Consider the following 20,181-nt stretch of genomic DNA (forward strand, 5'->3'; position numbering starts at 1 on the left):
AGAAAGACTCTCAGGAAATGCCTCAGTTTGACCAAGACTCTTGGCCCAGGAGGCATCTAGCATGCAGGCCCAGCTGAGGGATGGAGTCTGAGCCACCTGGCTTCAAGGAAGCGCATTTGAACGTATTTTACAAAAGCCATTAACCTCCTGTGAATAATGCTTAGCTGAACTCCAGATAGGTATGGAATGGTTGGCAGTGCTCAACCAGCTCCAGATTGCTTTCATTTGTTCAAATTGAAGTCAGTGGGTGACAGGTTGGCACTAGTGCTGGTAAATGGACACAAAGGTTTCTGATGATTCTGTCTGTGACACCAGTCCTCATGAGAACCAGAGTGATGAAGGCAGCTTTGATAGCTCCTTAGGCTCAAAGAGTGAGCAAGATGATTTTGAAAGATGGGCCAGAGGGAAGTGTGGCAGCCTCTGGAAGTCTATTCCTATGGCTGGGTTATCCTTTGAGATGACCTGGGCTAGGAGGGGGAATCTCCAGGCCTCAGTCCCTTCCAGGATCCATCTGGCTCCATATGAAATAACAGAAGATCAGTTTCTGCTGAGGGGTCTCTGCTATTCTTGGCCAATGGCCCCATGTACTTCCCCTAGTTCCCATATATGCCATAGTTTTCATCTCTCACTGACATTCTATGTTAGTTGAATTCTGGGAATTAAAACCTGGAGCTCAGAGTAAAGCCCTGTGGGAGGCGTCATCCAACTGTAGCTCTCAACACATTCCAGTCTGAAGCTGGACTGTTTCTCTCCCATTCATTCTTTCAGTCATACCTCAAACATTTATTATTTACTTATCATGTACCAAGCACTGATATCAAGAATACAAAAACCTACTGGGGACAGACAAGTAAAGGGGCAACTGCCTCACAGTGTGGTAAGTACAAAGTGGGGAGACCTATATGAGCACAGATGTAGGAGATTAATGAAAACCTAGATGCTCAGAGAAAGCTTCATGCAGGAAGTAACACTTGAGCTAAATCAAATGAGAAAGAGTTAACTGAGAAGGGCTTGAGGATTGGAGGTGGGCAGGGGAAAAAGGGAGAAGGGCATTTCAGGCAGAGGAACAAAATGTGCAAAGACATGGAAGTGAGAGAGCATGTTACTTTTGGAGAACTATGATTCAATATGGCTGGCGATTAGTGTAAGGCAGGAAGTGATGAGAGATAAGGCTGAAAGGAGCACCCATACACACATTCGCACATATATTCAAAGGTTTTGGACAAGGGCAATAAGGCTATTTTCTGAAGTCTTTTGCTTTGACGCTTAGGCCCTTGCCCTCCTTTTGCTCCCTATTCTGTTTGAGCAGTTTGTCCCTTGGGGGCCTCTTCCAGTCCATTTTCTGGGAGCCCTAGGTACCAGGAAACTTTCACATCTCCAGAGTGACGGTACCTTGACAATGAGCCCCTTGGAATCCACCATCCAGATCTTCCTTGTGGCCTCTGCCTTGGGGACTCCTTCTTTCTCTAGGGCCATGACAAGGAGGTGTGCGATGCCCATGGCTGCCTGAGAGGTATCACAAGGCAGATGTTCAGACACAGGGCAAACAGCTACTCAGCATTTACCTCCCTCTCCCACCCTCCAGCTCCTATCCCCCACCCACCCAGGAGGCCCAATTAAGCCCTTGCCTTGAGAAACCCAAATGTTGGGGCCTAGGCAGCTACAATAATCATGAAACGCCGGTGCTGCTTCCTCTTCTCAGAACCCCAGAACATCTCCTCTTCTTGATACCCCTCTATTCATCCTTATTTGACTACTGGAACAACAGTATAGAGCTCTCCCCCCAACCCCCCATGCCACCTACCTCACCTGCGCCTTGGAAAACAAACACATGATTGGAGAGCTTGTTCTTGGTGATTCGCAGAGCAGCGAGGATCCCTGCCACAGCGACGGAGGCTGTACCTACAACAGAGTGGGCTGGAATCAAACTCTGGCCCCTGGTCCCCGCCACCCAGAGATGATCTTTAACAGAGCTTCCCACACCTAGGACTGTGGAGGAACGAGCAGAAGTCAATTCTGTAGACGAGATTTCGGAGCCAGTTCATGCAATCTTTTTTTAAAAATTTTATTGTGCTTTAGATGAAAGTTTACAGCACAGCTTCTTAGTCACAATTTATATACAAATTGTTTTGTGACATTGGTTGCAGTCTTCTCAATGTGTCAGCAATCTCCCCTTTCCTTTTACACCCCAGGTTCGCTGTGCCCATTAGTCCAGTTTTCTTGTCCCTTCCTGACTTCTTGCCTTTGCTTTTGGGCAGGTGTTGCCCCTTTGGTCTCATATACTTGATTGAACTAAGATCCACATTTCTCATGTGTGCTATTGTTTGTTTTAGGCCTGTCTAATCTTTGGCTGAAAGGTGGACTTCAAGAGCGGCTTCAGTTCTGAGTTAGCAGGGTGTCTGGTGGCTATAGCCTTGGGGGTTCCTCCAGTCTCTGTCAGACCAGTAAGTCTAGTCATTTTGCAAATTTTAATTTTGTTCTACATTTTTCTCTTGCTCTGTCTGGGACCCTCAATTGTGATCTCTGTCAGAGTGGTCGGTATTTCATGCCATCTTTTGCATCTTATTCTCCTTTTGAGAAACAGCTCCGGGACCCTGGGAGAGGGGATCAGCTTCTAGCTGGGTGCTGCTACCATCATCATTCATGAATGATAAAGAGAAGCAAAAAAGAAGTGTGAGTCTCATATAGTAATTTGTTTAAGAGAAAAATGGATAAAAAACATTAAAAATGTGAGCACAGCCTAACCATGAGACATCAAGTGACCATGTGACTTGTGATGCCCATTTTATCCACCAAGCCATAAGGTTGGGTGTTCCCAATAGCATCCCATCATCAAAAGGCTCGAGCATGTCCAGAAGGTACAAGTAAGTTGTGTGAGCAGATGGCCCAGGCTCCTTCTCCCTTAATCCACACCTGAGGCCTCACTGAGCATTCCTTATGATCATGGAGAAAAAAACTCGAGCTTGGTTTACAGACTGTTCTTCATGATATGCTGGCACAAACCAGAACTGGATGGCTGCAAGTCCACAGCCCCAGTAAAAGGTAGCCTTAAATGGTAGTGGTGAAATCTTCCCAGTGGATATAACTTCAAATGGTACATTTGGTTATCTGCTTTGTCTGGTCCAAGGATTCACATTGATTCATGGGCAGTTGCTAATGGTTTAGCATGATGGTGAAGGACTTGGAAAGAACAAAATAGTGAGATTGGTGACAAGGAGTTCTGGAGAAGGGATATGTGGATGGACACCTTGGAATAGGCAGAATGTGAAGATATTTATACCCCATATAAAAACTCCCCAAAGAGCATATTGGGAACAGGCTCTCCATAGTCAGGTAGATTAAATGGTGTGTTCTGTGCATGTTAGCATCTTTTCCCAGCCACCCCGTATTTGGTCAATGGGCTTAAGTACAAAGTCGCCATGGTAGCAAGGATGGAGGCTATTCATAAGCTTGGCAACATGGACTTCATCTCATCAAGGCTGACCTGGCTACTGATACTGCTGAATGATTAACTGTCAATGGCAGACCAACACTGAGCTCCTATGGCACCATTCCCAGGGTAGGGGGGAGGATCCACCTAGAGGCAGGATGATTACTTTGGACTCTTTCTATCATAGACATGAAAGAGATGTGTTCTTATTGGAATAGATATATATTCTGGATCTGGATTTTCCTCCCCTGTCTATAATGCTTCTGCCATCACCATCATCTGAGATATATGGAATGACATTCACCATCCTGATATTCTGGACAACAAGCTTCTAATCAAGGAACTAATTTCACAGTAAAAGAAGTACAACAATAGGCTAATGATTATGGAATTCACTGGTCTTAACATGTACTCCATCACTCAAAAGCAGCTGGCCTAATACACCAATAGAATGGCCTACTGTAGACTTACTTAAGACTTAGTTGAGGCAACACACTAAGGGGATATGAAATTCTATTCTGTACGATGCAATATGTGCTTTGACTGAGCAAACAATACATTGTGCTCTTTATCCCATAACTAGAATACATGGGTCTGGAAATAAAAAGGTGGAAGTGGGAGTGGCTCCTCATACCATTTCACCTAAAAATCCACTTTTAGAATTTTTGCTTCCTGTCTCTTCAACTTTGTGCTCTACTGGATTGGAGGTCATGATTCCCAAGAGAGGAATGTTTCCACTAGTGTTCACAATATGGTTCTACTGAATTGGGAGCTGAGACTGCCACCTGGTCATTTGGGGTTCTTTATGCCACTAAACCAATGGGCATCCTGATAGCCCAAAGGAAATTGCTTACTACTATACAACTGGGGGCAGGGAGGACTATATGTGGAGCCCAGGGGATTCTCTGGGGTGTTGCTTAGTACTTTCATGCCCCATAGTAACTATTAATGAAAACTATAGCAACTAAAGAGAGGCAGGACTAGTGAGGATTCAGATCTGTCAGAAATGGAAGTTCGGGTCACCATACTAGGTGAAGAACATGAGCCATGACAAACTGATTCACGCTGTAAACTTTCACCTCACGTACAATAAATTAAGGAAAAAAGGTGGCGGTGGGGGGGGGGGGCAGCTGAGATCCTGCCTGGGGGCAAAGAAACATGAAATAGAAGGTTGATGAAGAATGTTATAAATATCAACTATGGCCCATGATGGGTTACAGAAACAAACTGTGTATGTTAGTTATTTTCTCCCTTCTCATTCTCCCTATTGCTTTATAAAAGTTTTGTTGGAGGTAAATTCTACAGTTTAGTCTTTAGGTAAGAGAATTTTCAAATGTGACTTTGAATGAATTTTAAGAATAGTTAACTAAGCCCAGAGATGGATAGTGTGACTATCTTCCAGAGATGAATACAGTGTTGAGACTGTGCATCTCCCCAATTTGGTCGAAGTGTGAGAATATCTTCATTTGTTGAAAGAGTTGTATTTTGTTATGCAGAAATACAAAGTTGTTTTTTCTTGTTGTTGTCATCTGGAAGTTTAAATGTGCAGAAGGGTGTATATGGATGCTAAATACCCAAAAGGGTAGACTGTGCCAATTACTGGATAATTATTTCTCAACTTCAAACCCATTCTTCTTTACTCTGTGATATGGGGGCTGGGAATCTGCAAACCACTTCTCAGCTTTGCCAACTGGCTCTATGCTAGGCTCTGCCAATAGGGGGTGCTAAAGGAAGTGGGGAGGAACACTTTTTTCTATTCTTGTCAGCATTACCCCAGCTTTGTAGGATTGCCAGATAAAATAGGACACAGGTAAAATTGAGTTTTAGATAAACAATGAATCATTTTTTAGTATTAGTGTATTCCATGCAATCTTTGGGATATATTTATACTAAAAAAAGATTAGTTATTTATCTGAAATTTAAATTTACCTGAACATCTTGTATTCTGTTTTTGCGAAAAATGGCACCCCCACAACCTTGCTTCTTCATCTCCAAGGCAGCAGCTTGTTCCAGAAGTGGCAGCTGAATTCATTTGGGAGTTTTCCTATCACTGTAGAACTAGTCTCATAGTGTGCGCCATGGAGACATTAGCATCAGCCAGTCCTCCTCAGAAGTCTGGGTCCCAGGTCCTCGAGACCCCTCCTCTGAGCTCAGAGACACCAGTACCAAACAATGCCCCCTCCTCAGAAGTCTGAGTTTCAGCCTTGCAGGGTGCCACCTCCAGATTTCTAGGTTTTAGTAATTCTATCCTCTTCCTTTTGTTCATCTAGCTTCATAGGTGGTAGCAGACTTCTGCCTTACAAATTCTTTTTGCCTTTTCAGTTCTTTAATACATGATTAACAATTCTTTATATTAAGCTTTCTCTGTTAAAATAACTGGTGTGACCCTGCTTGGATCCTGACTGGGAGAATCAGAGATTTCACAATAAAGTGTATCACAATCACAACTGCCCATATGATGCCTCCATGATGGACAAAGAAAAGGAAATTGAAGTGATACTATTTATGGCTTATTAAATTTGCAGAAATTAAAAAAAAATGATATCTAGGGCCAGCGAGGGAGCAGTGAAAAGTAAAAAGTCCCACCATACATTGTTGGAGACATTTTAAAGTGCTACAACACTTAACTGTTGAATTGGTGTATGTTCTGCTGTATATATTCTCAACAACAACAAAAATAAAACGAATCATAAACAAATGAAAAGTGCTACAACCCTTTTTGGAAAACTATTTCCCAAGATAGACCAAAGGCATAAAAAATTTTTGCCTTTGACCTCATGCCTCTACTTCTGGGAATCTGTATGAAAAAATCTAAATATTTATGACTGACCAAACCAAACCCGGTGCCATCAAGTTGATTCAGACTCATAGAGACCCTACAGGACACAGAACTGCCCCCATAGGTTTCCTAAGGAGAGCCTGGTGAATTCTAATTGGCAGCTGTAGGTCTTAACCACTGTGCCACCAGGGCTTCATATTTATGTTAGTATTATTTATAATACAGAATGACTGGAAATAACCTAAATAACCTAAATAACTAACAAAAGAGTAATGGTTAAGTAAATTAGCTAGTGTAGATACTCAATGGAATACTTTGGAGTGATTAAAAATAATCAATATGTGAATTATGAAGCAACATGGAAAACGCTATGAAGTTAGTAACTAACATGAGGTAATGTTCTAAGTACTTTATATGTTAAGATTTAATCCTCATTATTGTTCCTATTTTGCAGATAGGGAAAATAAGGCACAGAGCAGTTTAGTGAGTTGTTTAAGATCGTTTAACAGAGCCAAGATTTGAACCCAGGGAGTCAGGCTCTAGGGCCTGTGTTCCTAACAATTAAATTATGCTTCACTGAATTCACTGGAAGGAACACAACTTCAGACTGTATACATATTATGATTCTAATTGTAATGAGATACACATACAAGCAAATGGTCTGGAAGGAACTACAAAATGCAGACAATGGTTGAAGGGAAGGAATATGAATGGATTTTCTATTTTCTCTGTTTCCAAAAGTTTGCATTTTGCTAGCTCTGGGGTAGGGCCTTCTCCCAAGACATGGCTGGATTTGTGCATGGCTTAGAGGCTGTGTGTTGGGTTGAGATAGAGGGTGTGGCAAACCTTTGGAGCCTAATAAATGCATGTTCATCATTGTGGACAGCAGAAGATAGGGGCCTAAGCAGGAACACATTTCCTAGAATCTAGGGTACAGGCTCTCTCGTCTTCACACAACTATGGCCTAGAAGGACTGCTGAATTGTCAGCGGGGTCCCAACGACACAGCTGAGGAGTACTGGGGCCTCCTGTCCCCAAAGAGCTCAGTGTGCATTTCCTAACAGGCACCATGCCAGACACTGAGGAACACAGAGAGAAATCAACAGGGTCCCTGCTTTCAAGGAACTCACTGTTTACCACAGCTTGGGCACAAATGACTATAACACAGTTAGTCAGAGGTCATTGTTTGGAAATTGTTGCATTCATTTACTAACTGAGCATCACTTACGTACCAGACTCTGGATCACTGAGGATACAAGCAGTACCAAAATGGGCCAGGTTCATTCCTGCTTTCTAAAGAAATTATTAAATGATTACGAGTGGGATGACTATTACAAAGAAGCTGTTCATGATGTGCTTTTTTGTTAACTAATGTGTAGAAAAGTATAAGTATCAACCTACCTTTTCAGCTTCATTTCTTCCTATGTGTACCCTATGTACCTGCTTCATTATTCACCATTCCCTAAATATGCCATGTACTTTCACACTTCTGTGCTTTTGCCCATGCTGTTCCCACCATCTGTAGGACACTTCTGCAGCTCACTATTTATTCTTTAAGACTTAGCCCAAATATTTATCTCCTCTGTGAAGCATTCCCTGTTTCCTTCAGGCATCATTAGCCACTCTCCCTCTCCCACTTCATATCTACTATTTTTTTTTATTGATAATACACACAGCAAAACATATACCAATTCAACCATTTCTACATGTACAATTCAGTGACACTGTAATCATTCTTTGAGTTGTGCAGCCATTCTCACTCTGCTTTTCTGAGTTATTCCTCCCTCATTAACCTAAACTCACTGCCGCGTAAGGTTCCCATCTAATCTTTCAAGTTCCAATTGTCACATTGATGCCACGCAGATACTTCTTAAAAGAGCACAATGCTCAAGGCAGGCATTTTTTTTGTGTGTGTTTTTAAATGGAAATTTAGATGAAGGTTTACAGAACAAACTAGCTTCTCATTAAACAGTTAGTACACATATTGTTTTACGATATTGGTTACCAGCCCCACGACATGTCAACACTCTCCCTTCTCAACCTTGGGTTCCCTATTACCAGCTTTCCTGTCCCCTCCTGCCTTCTAGCCCTTGCTCCTGGGCTGGTGTGTCCCTTTAGTCTTGTTTTGTTTTGTGGGCCTGTCTAATCTTTGGGTGAAGGGTGAACCTCAGGAATGACTTCATTACTAAGCTAAAAGGGTGTCTGGGGGCCATATACTCAGGGTTCCTCCAGTCTCTGTCTGGCCAGTAATTCTGGTCTTTTTCTGAGAGTTAGAATTTTGTGCTACATTTTTCTCCAGTTCTGTTCAGGACCCTCTATTGTGATCCCTGTCAGAGCAGTCAGTGGTGGTAGCTGGGCACCACCTAGTTGTATTGGACTCCGTCTGGTGGAGGCTGTGGTAGTTGTGGTCCATTAATCCTTTGGACTAATCTTTCCCTTATGTCTTTGGTTTTCTTCATTCTCACTTGCTCCCGAAGGGGTGAGACCAGTAGAGTACCTTAGATGGCTGCTCACTGGCTTTTTAAGACCCCAGACGCTACTCACCAAAGTAGAATGTAGAACATTTTCTTTATATACTATGTTATGCCAATTAAACTAGACATTCCCCAAGACCATGGTCCCCACAGCCCTCAGCCCAGTAATTCAGTCCCTCAGGGAGTTTGGATGTGTCTGTGGAGCTTCCATGACCTTGCTTTGTACAAGTTGTGCTGGCGTCCCCAGTATTGTGTACGGTCTTATCCTTCACCAAAGTTACTACTTATCTATTGTCTATTTAGTGTCTTTCCATCCCCACCCCTCTCTTCCCTCGTAACCACCAAAGATTGTTTCTTTTTGTGTGTAGACCTTTTCGTGAGTTTTTATAATAGTGGTCTCATACAATATTTGTTCCTTTGTGATTGACTTATTTCACTCAGCATAATGCCCTCCAGATTCATCCATGTTATGAGATGCTTCACAGATTCATTGTTGTTCTTATTGTTGTGTAATACATCGCTGTTCTTTATCATTGGTAATACTCCATTGTGTGTATGTACCACAGTTTATCTATTCATCTGTTGATGGGCATCTAGGTTGTTTCCATTTTTTGCTATTGTGAACGATGCTGCAATGAACATGGGTGTGCATATGTCTATTCGTGTGACAACTCTTATTTCTCTAGGATATATTCCTAGGAGTGGGATTGCTGATCATATAGTATTTCTATTTTTAGCTTTCTAAGGAAGCACTATATTGTTTTCCAAAATGGTTATATCATTTTGCATTCCCACCAGCAGTGCATAAGAGTTCCATTCTCCTCACAGCCTCTCCAACATTTGTTATGTTCTGTTTTTTTTTGATTCGTGCCATTAATGCTGGGATGAGATGGTGTCTCATTGTGGTTTTAATTTTTTTTTAATGGCTAGTGATCACGAGCATTTCCTCATGTGTCTGTTAGTCACTTGAATATCTTCTTTGGTAAAGTGTTTGTTCATTTCCTTTGCCCATCTTTTAATTGGATTATTTGTCTTTTTGTTGTACAGATGGTAGATTTTCCTGTAGATTTTAGAGATTAGACCTTTGTCGGATTTGTAATAGCCAAAATTTTTTCTTTCTCAGTCTGTAGGTTCTTTTCTTACTCTTTTGGTGAAGTCCTTTGAGGAGCATAAGTGTTTAATTTTTAGAAAATTTCAGTTATCTAGCTTATATTCTGGAATTTGTGTGTTGTTAGTTATGGTTTGTATCCTGATATCCGTTCTATTTCATTTTTTTTGCAGATGGACATCTGTAAAAAGACTGTCTTTTCCCCATTTGATGGACTTTGGGCTCTTGTTGAAGATCCGGTGATTGTAGGTGGATGAATTTACATCTGCATTCTCAATTCTGTTCCACTGGCCAATGCATCTGTTGTTGTACCGGTACCAGAATGTTTTGACTACCATAGCTATATATAGGAGGCTCTGAGATCAGGTAGTGCGAGTCCTCCTACTTTGTTGTTCTTCTTCAATAATGCTTTACTTATCCCGGGCAATGCAGACATTTTTTTTACTAGCTAAGCTTTAAGCTAAACTACTGTTTGGTTTTAAGAAGACTCCAGGAGATATTTTTGGTTTAAGTTTTAAAGAGTATCTCAGGGCAGCAGTTTCAGGAATTCATACAGTCCCCTGGGCTCCAGAAAGCTTGGATTCCTCAAGAATTTGAAGTTCTGTTCTCTATTTTCCCCTTTTGATCAGAACTCTCCTACAGAATCTTTGATCAAGATGTTCAGCAATGGTAGCTGGGCACCATCCAGTTCTTCTGGTCCCCATATCTACTTTTATCTAATTCAAGTAGAACCCATTGCTGTTTTGAGTTGATTCTGATTCATAGTGAACTCAAGTAAAACTGCTATATCATGGGCCAGGCTCAGCATTGTACTGCATTCAAAAGAAACACCAGGTCAATATCCAAGAAAGCATCAAAAAGCAACTTAAATATTTAAATCACTTGAAGAGGTAGCAAGAAGAATTGTGTGACTCTTAGCAAAAATCATAAAATACATTTTGTCCCATCATTTTCTCACTTATTATGATGGCTATTACCCATTTATCTGTTTCAGAAATAACTCCATCTCATCTTACTCTCTGCCCCTCAAAACCCACTTTTATTTTAGCTTCAGAATATGCATTTCAAAAGACCCCCCAGATGATTTGTATTCCCTTTAGAGTATGAGAAGTAAACTTTCTAAAGTTTGAGAACTAGATGGTTTTGCTAGGTAGAATACTGGTTTCCATTGCATAGAGAGGGGGTTTTCAGCCCATTGGATTAGCTTTCAGGACAGCTTTCCTGGCCTCTGGAAGGGAGAAGATGCACAAAGCAAATAGCCACCAGATGGCACCAAAGACATTCCACCAGAGAAGCTCCCAGCGACACTACACTCTTGAAGGGCCTTTTTCTCCTTGGGTGTCATCTTCAGGGTTAGAACCAGTGGGCTGAATAACTGGCCTTGCCCACAGACATTCAGTGATGGATAAGAAGCTGGAGATCATGACACTCAATAGCTAATTGTACAGATGAAGAATGATACCGGGCCATGATATTGCCCAGTTTTATTCGGGTTAGATAAAAGGTAGATGTGCGGGAAAAGGAGTGGTTAATGATGGGGTAGTGGTAGGGGGAAGCAGGGAATGCACCACAGAGGAGATTAACATTTGGGCTGAGTTTAAAAAAATAACTAGTGAGCGTCAGAAGGGTCTATGGAGGGGGACAATGGCTTCCCAGATCAGTCACCAGTTGGTAGCAAAGCAGGGAAACCTGGGTGCTGTTTCCAGCCCCTCATGCTCCATGTAGATCAGACAGCCTTCCCTGACTCTGGCTGAAGGCAGCTGGCGAGGGTTTCCTGCAGAAGAACTGAGGGGTCGGTGGTGGTGGGAGCAGAGGAAAGTGCACTTAGTGAATGTAAGTGTTCAGCTGTGACTCTGGAAGGGGTGGAGAAAAGAAGACAACAGGCTACCTGATAGAAAAGACTCACAAATTTCAATAAAAGGCTACAGACAACTACCATTTATTGGTTGCTCACTGTGACCCTGGCTGTCTGCTATGTGCTTGACTACATTGCTCATTTAATCTTCACAACAGCTCTATGAAATAGGTAGTAAACTTGCTCTCGTTTCCCGCCCCCGCCCCGAAACAGAAAATGAGTAGGAGGAAGTAGAAACAAAATGGAAACGGTTAGGAGAAAACTTCTGAACCCCATCACCTCCAAGTCTCTAAATCGTCTGCCTCCATGTCTATATATTTAGCATTTCCTCCTATTACTGTAGATGAACTTATTCCTGTACCTGGCTAAAGCCACCTCCATTTGCACACTGGATCCTGTCATTTTTGTCTGCTCAGGAACTTGTTCCTGTAATTCTCTCCCCTTTTCCATATATCCTCAGTTTCTCTCTTTCTACTGGATCATTCCCCTCAGAATACAAATAAGTTGTAAAACTCCCATCTTTAAAAAGCCCTCCCTGATCCAATGTAGCTTCTATCATATTTCTTCTTTTTATAGCCAAACTCTTTCTGAATAGTTGAATATACTCCTTGCCTCTATTTCCTTTCTTCTCAGTCTCTCTGAACTCCAGTCTAATCAAGGTACTTTCCCTACCTTTTGTCAAGCTCCTCCAGGACCTCCATCTTGCCACATTCAGTAGTCAAACCTCAGCCCTCCTCTTCCCTGACCTTTCAGCAGCATTTGATACTGTGGTTCATTCTTTCCTTTAGGCAACTCTACCTGCACTTGGCTTCTGGGATGCCACTCACTGGCTACTTCTTCATGGTTTTCCTTCTGGGATCCTCTTCTGAGGTCACCTCTGAGATGTCAAGTTACCCTAATTACAGATCAGAACTCAAGGGTGAAAAAGCAGTTCTTAACCCAAACTGTAAAGTCTGGCCAATGGCCTTACCATCTCCATTATTAAATTTCACATGTAGGGGGCTCTTAGGATATGTGGAGTCCCTAGATGGCACAAACGGTTAGCTCATTTGGCTGCTAATGGAAAGGCTGGCAGTTCGAATCCACTCAGTGCACCTCAGAAGAAAGGCCTGGCAACCTACTCTGAAAAATCATCTGTTGAAAACCATATTGAGCACACTTCTACTCTGACACATGTGGGTTGCTATGAACTGGAATTGATTCAATGGTAACACCTCCCCCACCACCTGCCCCGGGGCTATGTGCTAGGGATTTTTAAAAATGGAGAGGAGAGGAATCTGCTTAGGTTTTTGGAGGTAACCATGTTGAGACCAAGAGGCAGTCATTCTAACAAACAAGGGGATACTGTGTGGTTTAAAATCAGGAAAGGTATGTATCAGGGTTGTAGCCTTTCGCCATACTTATTCAATCTTAATCACAGAAGCTGGACTATATAAAGAAGAATGGGACATCAGGATTGGAGGAAGACTTATTAACAACCTGTAATATGCAGATGACACAACCTTGCTTGCTGAAAGTGAAGAAGACTTGAAGTACTTACTAATGAAGACCAAAGACTACTGTCTTCAGTATGGATTATACCTCAACATAAAGAAAACAAAAATTCTCACAACTGGATCAATAACCAACATTATGGTAAATGGAGAAAAGGTTGAAATTGTCAAGGATTTCATTTTACTTAGATCTACAATCAACGCCCATGGAAGCAGCAGTCAGGAAATCAAATAACACATTGCATTGGGCAAATCTGCTGCAAAAGACCTCTTTAAAGTGTTAAAAAACAAAGATGTCACTTTATGGACTAAGGTGCACCTGACCCAAGCCATGGTGTTTTCAATGGTCTCATATACATGTGAAAGCTGGATAATGAATAAAGAAGACTGAAGAAGAAATTGATCCCTTTGAATTATAGGTGTTGGTGAAGAATATTGAATATACGCCATGGACTGCCAGAAGAATGAACAAATCTGTTTTGGAAGAAGTAAAGCTAGAATGGTCCTTAGAAGCAAGGATGGCGAGACTTTGTCTCACATACTTCGAACATGTTATCAGGAGGGATCAGTTCCTGAAGAAGGTCATCATGCTTGGTAGAGGGTCAGTGAAAAAGAGGAAGACCCTCAATGAGATGGATTAACATAATGGCTGCAACAGTGGGCTCAAACATAGCAATGATTGTGAGGACAGCACAGGACCAGGCAGTGTTTTATTGTGTTGTACATAGTGTTGCTGTGAGTTGGAACCGACTCAACAGCACTTAACAACAACATGTTGAGAAGCCTGAGGGTCCAGGGATGTTTGGAACATGGCTTGTGCCATAAATGCCATGGGCAGGAGAAGGCATAACTGGTTGTCCCCCACTCATGACAAAAGAAAAACAAGTTTTCCTTTAAGAGGGAGCTTTCCATAATTACATTTCCTGCAAACTGAGTAATTGAGGTTGTAAGTTCAGGAAACAGCAGAAAAGGACAAGCTGAAAATGTAGTTTCTAGTCTACTTTTAAGAGTCACTTTTGGCAAAGTTAAAGGAGTTTCCATGCTGAACCAGAGCTACTGAGGAGAAGGGAAAAGTTAGCTGCTTTATCAGGTGAGGGCAAGACTGCTGTCCCAGGCATCAAGAGGATCAGGGAGAGTTCAGCTCCACCAAGGTCTGCCCAAGGTGCCTTTGGAGGCCTGGGCCCACAGCAGAACTGGACATCTTCTACTAAAAGGCCAGGCATGCTTTCATGATCTTCAAGAATTACCTTCCACAGCAGCCAGCTACTGCATTCATTATTCATTAGCAGTACTGAGTGCCTTTTCTAGACCTAGCTTTACATATATAAAGAGATGAATAAAACAATCTTGTTCTCAAGGAGTTACCAGTATAAATGTTCAGAAAATTCAAGTCTTCCTTTAGCCCTGTTTATGTGGCACAAGGGGTATTGTCTGGAGCCCTTGAACTCTCTTGAACAGTTCCTGACCCATGCAGAAGGTGAGGTTAGGCCTATTCTGCCACAACTTGGAAGGAACTGGAGGGAATAATTACCATCTTCTCAACTTCTTTAAGGTTTTAACTGTTACAATAGGCTAAAGGGGAGGTCTCAGAGGAGCCAGGATGGGACGCAAGAGATGCATCCTCCTGGCTGAGGACAACCCTGGAAGTGAAGAATAGCCTCAGGACACAGGATTTTACGTAAAGAAAGGCTTTGTCGACTGGGGAGAAATGAGGTTGAAGAGGCAAGGGTACATTACACTGGGGGACAGAAATAAAGAAAAGGCCTGGAACTGCTGTTCAGCAAATGTGGTTGGTGGCTGGGCCACTCCTGGCTATCTGTCCATTCCCTACTGTGGCATCTGTGGTCAATCCCAAACAGCTCCCCCAGCCAAGGTTATCCTCTTTCAGGGATATGTTTCACATCACTTGGCTGAGAGCCCCATCCAGATCCCTGGGAAACTTTGGAGCAGTCAGCAAAGTTGATTACTGTCCAGTGTCACTCCCAGGCTCCAGGGAAGAGTGGAGTCATCTAGGTGCTTATGGAATAGGCTTGGCCCTGGGTACAGTATCCTGGGGGAGGTGACATTTGAGCCTTTAAAAACTAAAAGAAACTAGCCAACAGAAAAGTGCTTTAGGGAGAGGGAGCAGTACGTTCAAAGTCACAGATTTGGCAGAAAGCCTGGTATGTTCACGGAACAGCAAGTAACTGAATGCGCTGGAAGAATAGGGTATGGGAAAGTGGAGAAATATGAGGTGGGCATGAATCCTGGAGAGCTTCCTGTGGCGCCCAGAGGCCTCTGCCTCCTTCTTCTGGCTTTCCCAGCCCTGTGCTCACGTGAGTCCCTCTCTTCACCTCCATCGAAACGCCTCTTTCTCAGATTTCAACTCACAGGGTCTGTTTTCTGATAGGTGACAGGTTAAATCAGTTCTCTTCATCCCTCTCTACATATGTGTTGTACCAGAGATAATAGTACTGGTTACCACTAATGGAGTACTGTCTCATGCCTGTCCCTGCCTATACATACTAGTCCTTATAACAACCTGTGAAATAAACAGGGTGATGTTGGAAATACTTAACAATGAATTGGCTTAGGCTCCAACCAACCAGTATGGATGCTGGCTTTACCAAAGCATCCTGGCCATTCTGGGGGTACTGGCTGTTTATCAGTCTCAGCTAGTAATGCTACTATGTCCATTTCAAGGATGAGGAAAACAAGGCTCCATGAATTCAAGCTACTTGGCCAAAGCCACGAAGCATATAAGTGGGGATTTAGACCTAGGCTTGACTTATCTGATGTCTGACAGTTAAGCACAAGTAAAAATTTATCAAAGTATAAGGGGGTGATGATGGCCTAATACAGCCTTTTGGCCCCTGGGATATGGCAGGACTGGGGGACAGTGCAGGTCCAGGGAAGCTGGTGGGGTGGGTGGAGGTTTTGGAACTGACAAGCGAGCTGGGATTTCTCATCTCCAGCCACCCTGTGTGGGCAGCTTGAACATGGAGGCTGGGGGCCTGGAGTCACTAGGCCAGCAGCATCTTGGACCAGGCTCCTCACGTGCAGCTCTCCCTCCCAATGACACAGCTGGCTTGTCCCCCAGCATGACCATTCCCATTGCCTTGCCCCCTTCCAGGCCTCTCTTTCCTCTGCTAAGAGTGGAGATGCTTCCCTGGTCCCAGCTGAAACAACAAAAGTCACCTGAGCTCTGCCTTTTCCAGAATTCCTGAAGAGGCTGCCAGCAATGAGTCAGCGCATCGGCAGCCCTACTCACCACGGACCAGCCCAGGCCTGGGCTTTCCATGAGTCTAAGCTGGAGGCTAGGGCAGGAGACAACCAGCAAACCTGGGGAGCTCCGTTTTCCTTCAGGTGCTGGGGCTCTGGCGCCCAGCCCCACAGCCAGCCCTGGAGGACAGGCGATTCCCCAGTGCTGTGGTTCAGAGGAATTGGCTGGGAGACTGTTTTAACCAACCGAGCTCTGAATTCCTGCTTGGGCTGTAGGCCACGGCCCTGCCTTCATGGAGCTCAGCCTAGTAGGGATCGGGGGCCTTAGTTACATCTTTCCTTGTTCCACCCAGGATGGGAGGTGGGGCTGTGTACAGAGCTGTTCACAGCAGGCACGGCATGGCCCAGTCTCATTGTCGTGGGGGCCTGGAGTTGGCCCCCGCCATGTGCAGGGTTCTAGTCAGATTCTGAGAACCTGTCAAGGTCCTGCTGGGTGGACTGGGTCTGTCTCCAGCTCCTGAGTGTCACAGTTTTGGTTCCCATTTACTACTGTGAAGAGGAGCCCTGGTGGTACAGTGGTTAAGCCCTTGGCTGCTAACTGAAAAGTTAGCCTTTTGAACCCACTATTCACTCCATGGGAGAAAAGACCTGGCAAACTTCTCCAACAAAGATTAACAGCCTAGGAAACCCTATGGGGGCAGCCTTACTCTGTCACATGGGATCATTATGAGTTGGAATCAACTCGATGGCAATGTCGTGTTTTTTTTTTTTTTTTTTACTACTGTGATTTGTATTTCCCTTCCTCCATTCCTTTCTTCTTTCCCAGCACTCTCCAATTCTGTGTGGGGGGTGTTCCTTTCCTATGTTTGAGCGTGGTTATGTATTTTGTTTTTATTATGGTAAATACATATGTAACAAAACATTTGCCATTTCAGCATTCTTCACATGTACAATTCAGCAACATTGTGTTCATCATGTTGTGCAACCATGGCTATGTATTTTTATGTTTCATTTCTCCTTACTTCGTATTTGAAGGTAAAGGAGGACAGTTCCAGCATGGGCTTAATTTTCCATATTGACCCAGAAGTCCTGGAATTCCTCCCCTGTCTTCTAACTGCCCACTTAGCAATGAGAATAAATAATATAGGCTTCTTATATTGGACCCATCACTAACCAGCTTGTAACCGTGGTCAAGTCCCTTCTCCTCTCTGGACCTCATCTTTGGGTCTGTAAACTGTAGGAGTTAGAGGAGGGGATGGGATAGATGAGGAGAGGGAAAAGCAGTAGGATGCTTGAGAGCAGTGATACGCATACTTTTGTGGGGCCTAAAAAAAAAAAATTTTTTTTTTTAAATTTAACCCTTACCAAGAGTACCCACTCCACAGCTTTACACACAAGACAGCAATTAGGCAGCCCGGTGTCATGGAAAGAGGTGATAGTTCCAAGTCAGAAAACCTGGGTTCTAGTCCCAGCTTTGTGCCTGTCTGGCTACATGACCTTGAGTAAACCTTTAGCCTCCTGTACCTCAGCATCCTCATCAGTGACATGGGGATAGCAATGTCTGTCCTCTCTATGGGAGACGGGATAAGGGGGTGGTTGTTGTGAGGAACTAGTGAGCATGTGGGTGAAAAGCACTTTTCAAACCTAAAGGTCTGTGATTACAAAATGTTGTTATCTGTTACAGTTTGGGTTTCCTGGAAAGCAGATTCTGAGACCTAACTTAGTGTTCAGGATGTTCTTGGGATCAACAGTATACAAAAAAAAAAAAAGGAGGGTGCAAAATGAGGGTTGGACAGAAGGAGAAGTTGAGCTGCAATGCACGACCCAAAGCTTCAGCCACCCCTGAGGGGAGCTCTGGAGTTAAAATGTCTCATCAGGGTTGTCTTTCACTGGGCTGAAATGGTCGGGCCATTATATTCCCTCATCATGGGTGAGGGCCGCTCCTGGAAGGGCACGACTGTAGGCAAGGTGGCTCTCTGAAGCTGAGACACTACCTGAAGCAGCTGATAGCCCTCCGGGCAGCTGGGGCAGCAAAAGTCCTTCTTGGAAGGAGAATGGGGCAGTGCATGTCCACGCCCATCTCTTTACTGGTATTAATTACATGGTCACATTTAAAGGTCAGGCTGTTAATCAAAGGGTGGATATTATGGGCTCCTGCCATTCCAGTACTATTTGCCAGCTCTCCTCACCAGTTCTAGATTAATCATTTTAAGCTTTAATTTCTGGGAAAAGAACGGGCAGCGTCTCTTCTGTTTGCTGTGGGACCCAGAAAACTATCCCAGCTGACCTTGATTGGAACAAAATAGACTCCACAGTAAGCTGGCTATAAACCAAACCAAACCATTGCTGTTGGGTCAATTCCGACTCACAGCGACCCTATAGGACAGAGTAGAACTGTCCCATATGATTTCCAAGGCTGTAAACCTTTATGGAAACTGACTGCCCATGGCATGGCTGCTGGATTTGAACTACCAACCTTTTAATTAGCAGCCAAACTCTTTAACCACCATACTACCAGGGCTCCCTAGCTGGGTATAGGCAGGACATAAATAAAACCAAATGTATTTAAACAAATGAATTAATTAAAAAGCTATATGTGTATGCATGAGGGTGTACACATATGAATACGTATTTATGTCTCAGTATGCCCACACGTGGGGGTACACTTATATATGACTGTATGTAGGATGATTTGGACAAACGAGGCTGCAGGGGCAGGTGTGCAGTGTAGACACACCCACATGAATTGCAGTTTAGACACACCCACATGAGAACATCAATTTTTACTCATTCTTCAAATAACTAAGCATCTGTAATTAATGTGTCAAGCATTGTGCTAGAATAGATAAGACAAGGCCCCTGCTTCTAGAAGCTTACTGTCTTGTGGGGAGACAGATAGCTCAGTAGATGCATTTGGGGTACAGTGTGGGAAGATTCCTGACAGGTGAGAACAGGTGGCTATGGGAGCACCTGGGGACATCCAGATCAGATAGGGGGAGCAGGGGTCGATGTGGGGTCTTTCCTGGGGCAGGAGACCCTTGAGCTAAGTCTTGTAGGATGAATGAGAGTTACTCAGACAAAGATAATGAGAAAGTGTATCCTGAGCAGAATTTCCAAATATGAGAGAAAAGATGGGTAAGGCGGTCAGAAAAGTAAGAGTGAAGGGTGGGTCAGCAGACAGAGACAGAGATGAGCTAGAGGAGAGGGAAGCACAAGTAAGCAGATCCCTGAAGCCTTATCCTTTCACTGAAGGGGTGTGAACTTTCTCATGAAGGAGTGTGAGCTCTCTATTTAAACATAATGGGTGGGAGGATGTTGTTGTTGTTGTTAGGTACTGTGGAGTCGGTTCTGACTCATAGCAACCGTATGTACAACAGAACGAAACACTGCCTGGTCCTGCACCATCCTCACAATCATTGCTATGTTTGAGCTCAGTGTTGCAGCCACTGTGTCAATCCATCTTGCAGAGAGTCTTCCTCTTTTTCACTGACCCTCTACTTTACCAAGCATGATGTCCTTTTCCAGGGACTGGTCCCTCCTGATAACATGTCCAAAGTACGTGAGAACAAGTCTTGCCATCCTCACTTCTGAGGAGCACTCTGGCTGTATTTCTTTCAAGGCAAGACTTGTTTGTTCTTCTGGCAGTCCACAGTATATTCGATATTCTTTGCCAACACCACAACTTAAAGGCATTGATTCTTCCTTGGTCTTCCTTATTCACTGTCTAGCTTTCACAGGCATATAAGGCAATCGAAAATATCACAGCTTGGGTCAGGCATACCTTAGTCCTCAAAGTGACATCTTTGCTTTTTAACACTTTAAAGAGGTCTTTTGCAGCAGAT

The 20,181-nt window shown here is 43.5% G+C and overlaps 1 protein-coding gene across 1 annotated transcript in view; it reads right to left on the bottom strand.

Annotated features, from left to right (window-relative positions):
- The window catches only part of ME3 (malic enzyme 3), a 224,818-nt gene that overhangs the window by 7,464 nt on the left and 197,173 nt on the right, over window positions 1-20,181 (bottom strand). The window contains exons 8-9 of the mRNA XM_023558533.2: window positions 1,805-1,902; window positions 1,393-1,506 (exon numbers count right to left, since the gene is read on the bottom strand). Coding sequence (XP_023414301.2) covers window positions 1,393-1,506; window positions 1,805-1,902 — 212 coding nt within the window. The remainder of the gene's footprint in view (window positions 1-1,392; window positions 1,507-1,804; window positions 1,903-20,181) is intronic.

This window comes from Loxodonta africana, chromosome 7 (assembly GCF_030014295.1).
Source record: "Loxodonta africana isolate mLoxAfr1 chromosome 7, mLoxAfr1.hap2, whole genome shotgun sequence".
Classification (NCBI taxonomy): Eukaryota; Metazoa; Chordata; class Mammalia; order Proboscidea; family Elephantidae; genus Loxodonta; species Loxodonta africana.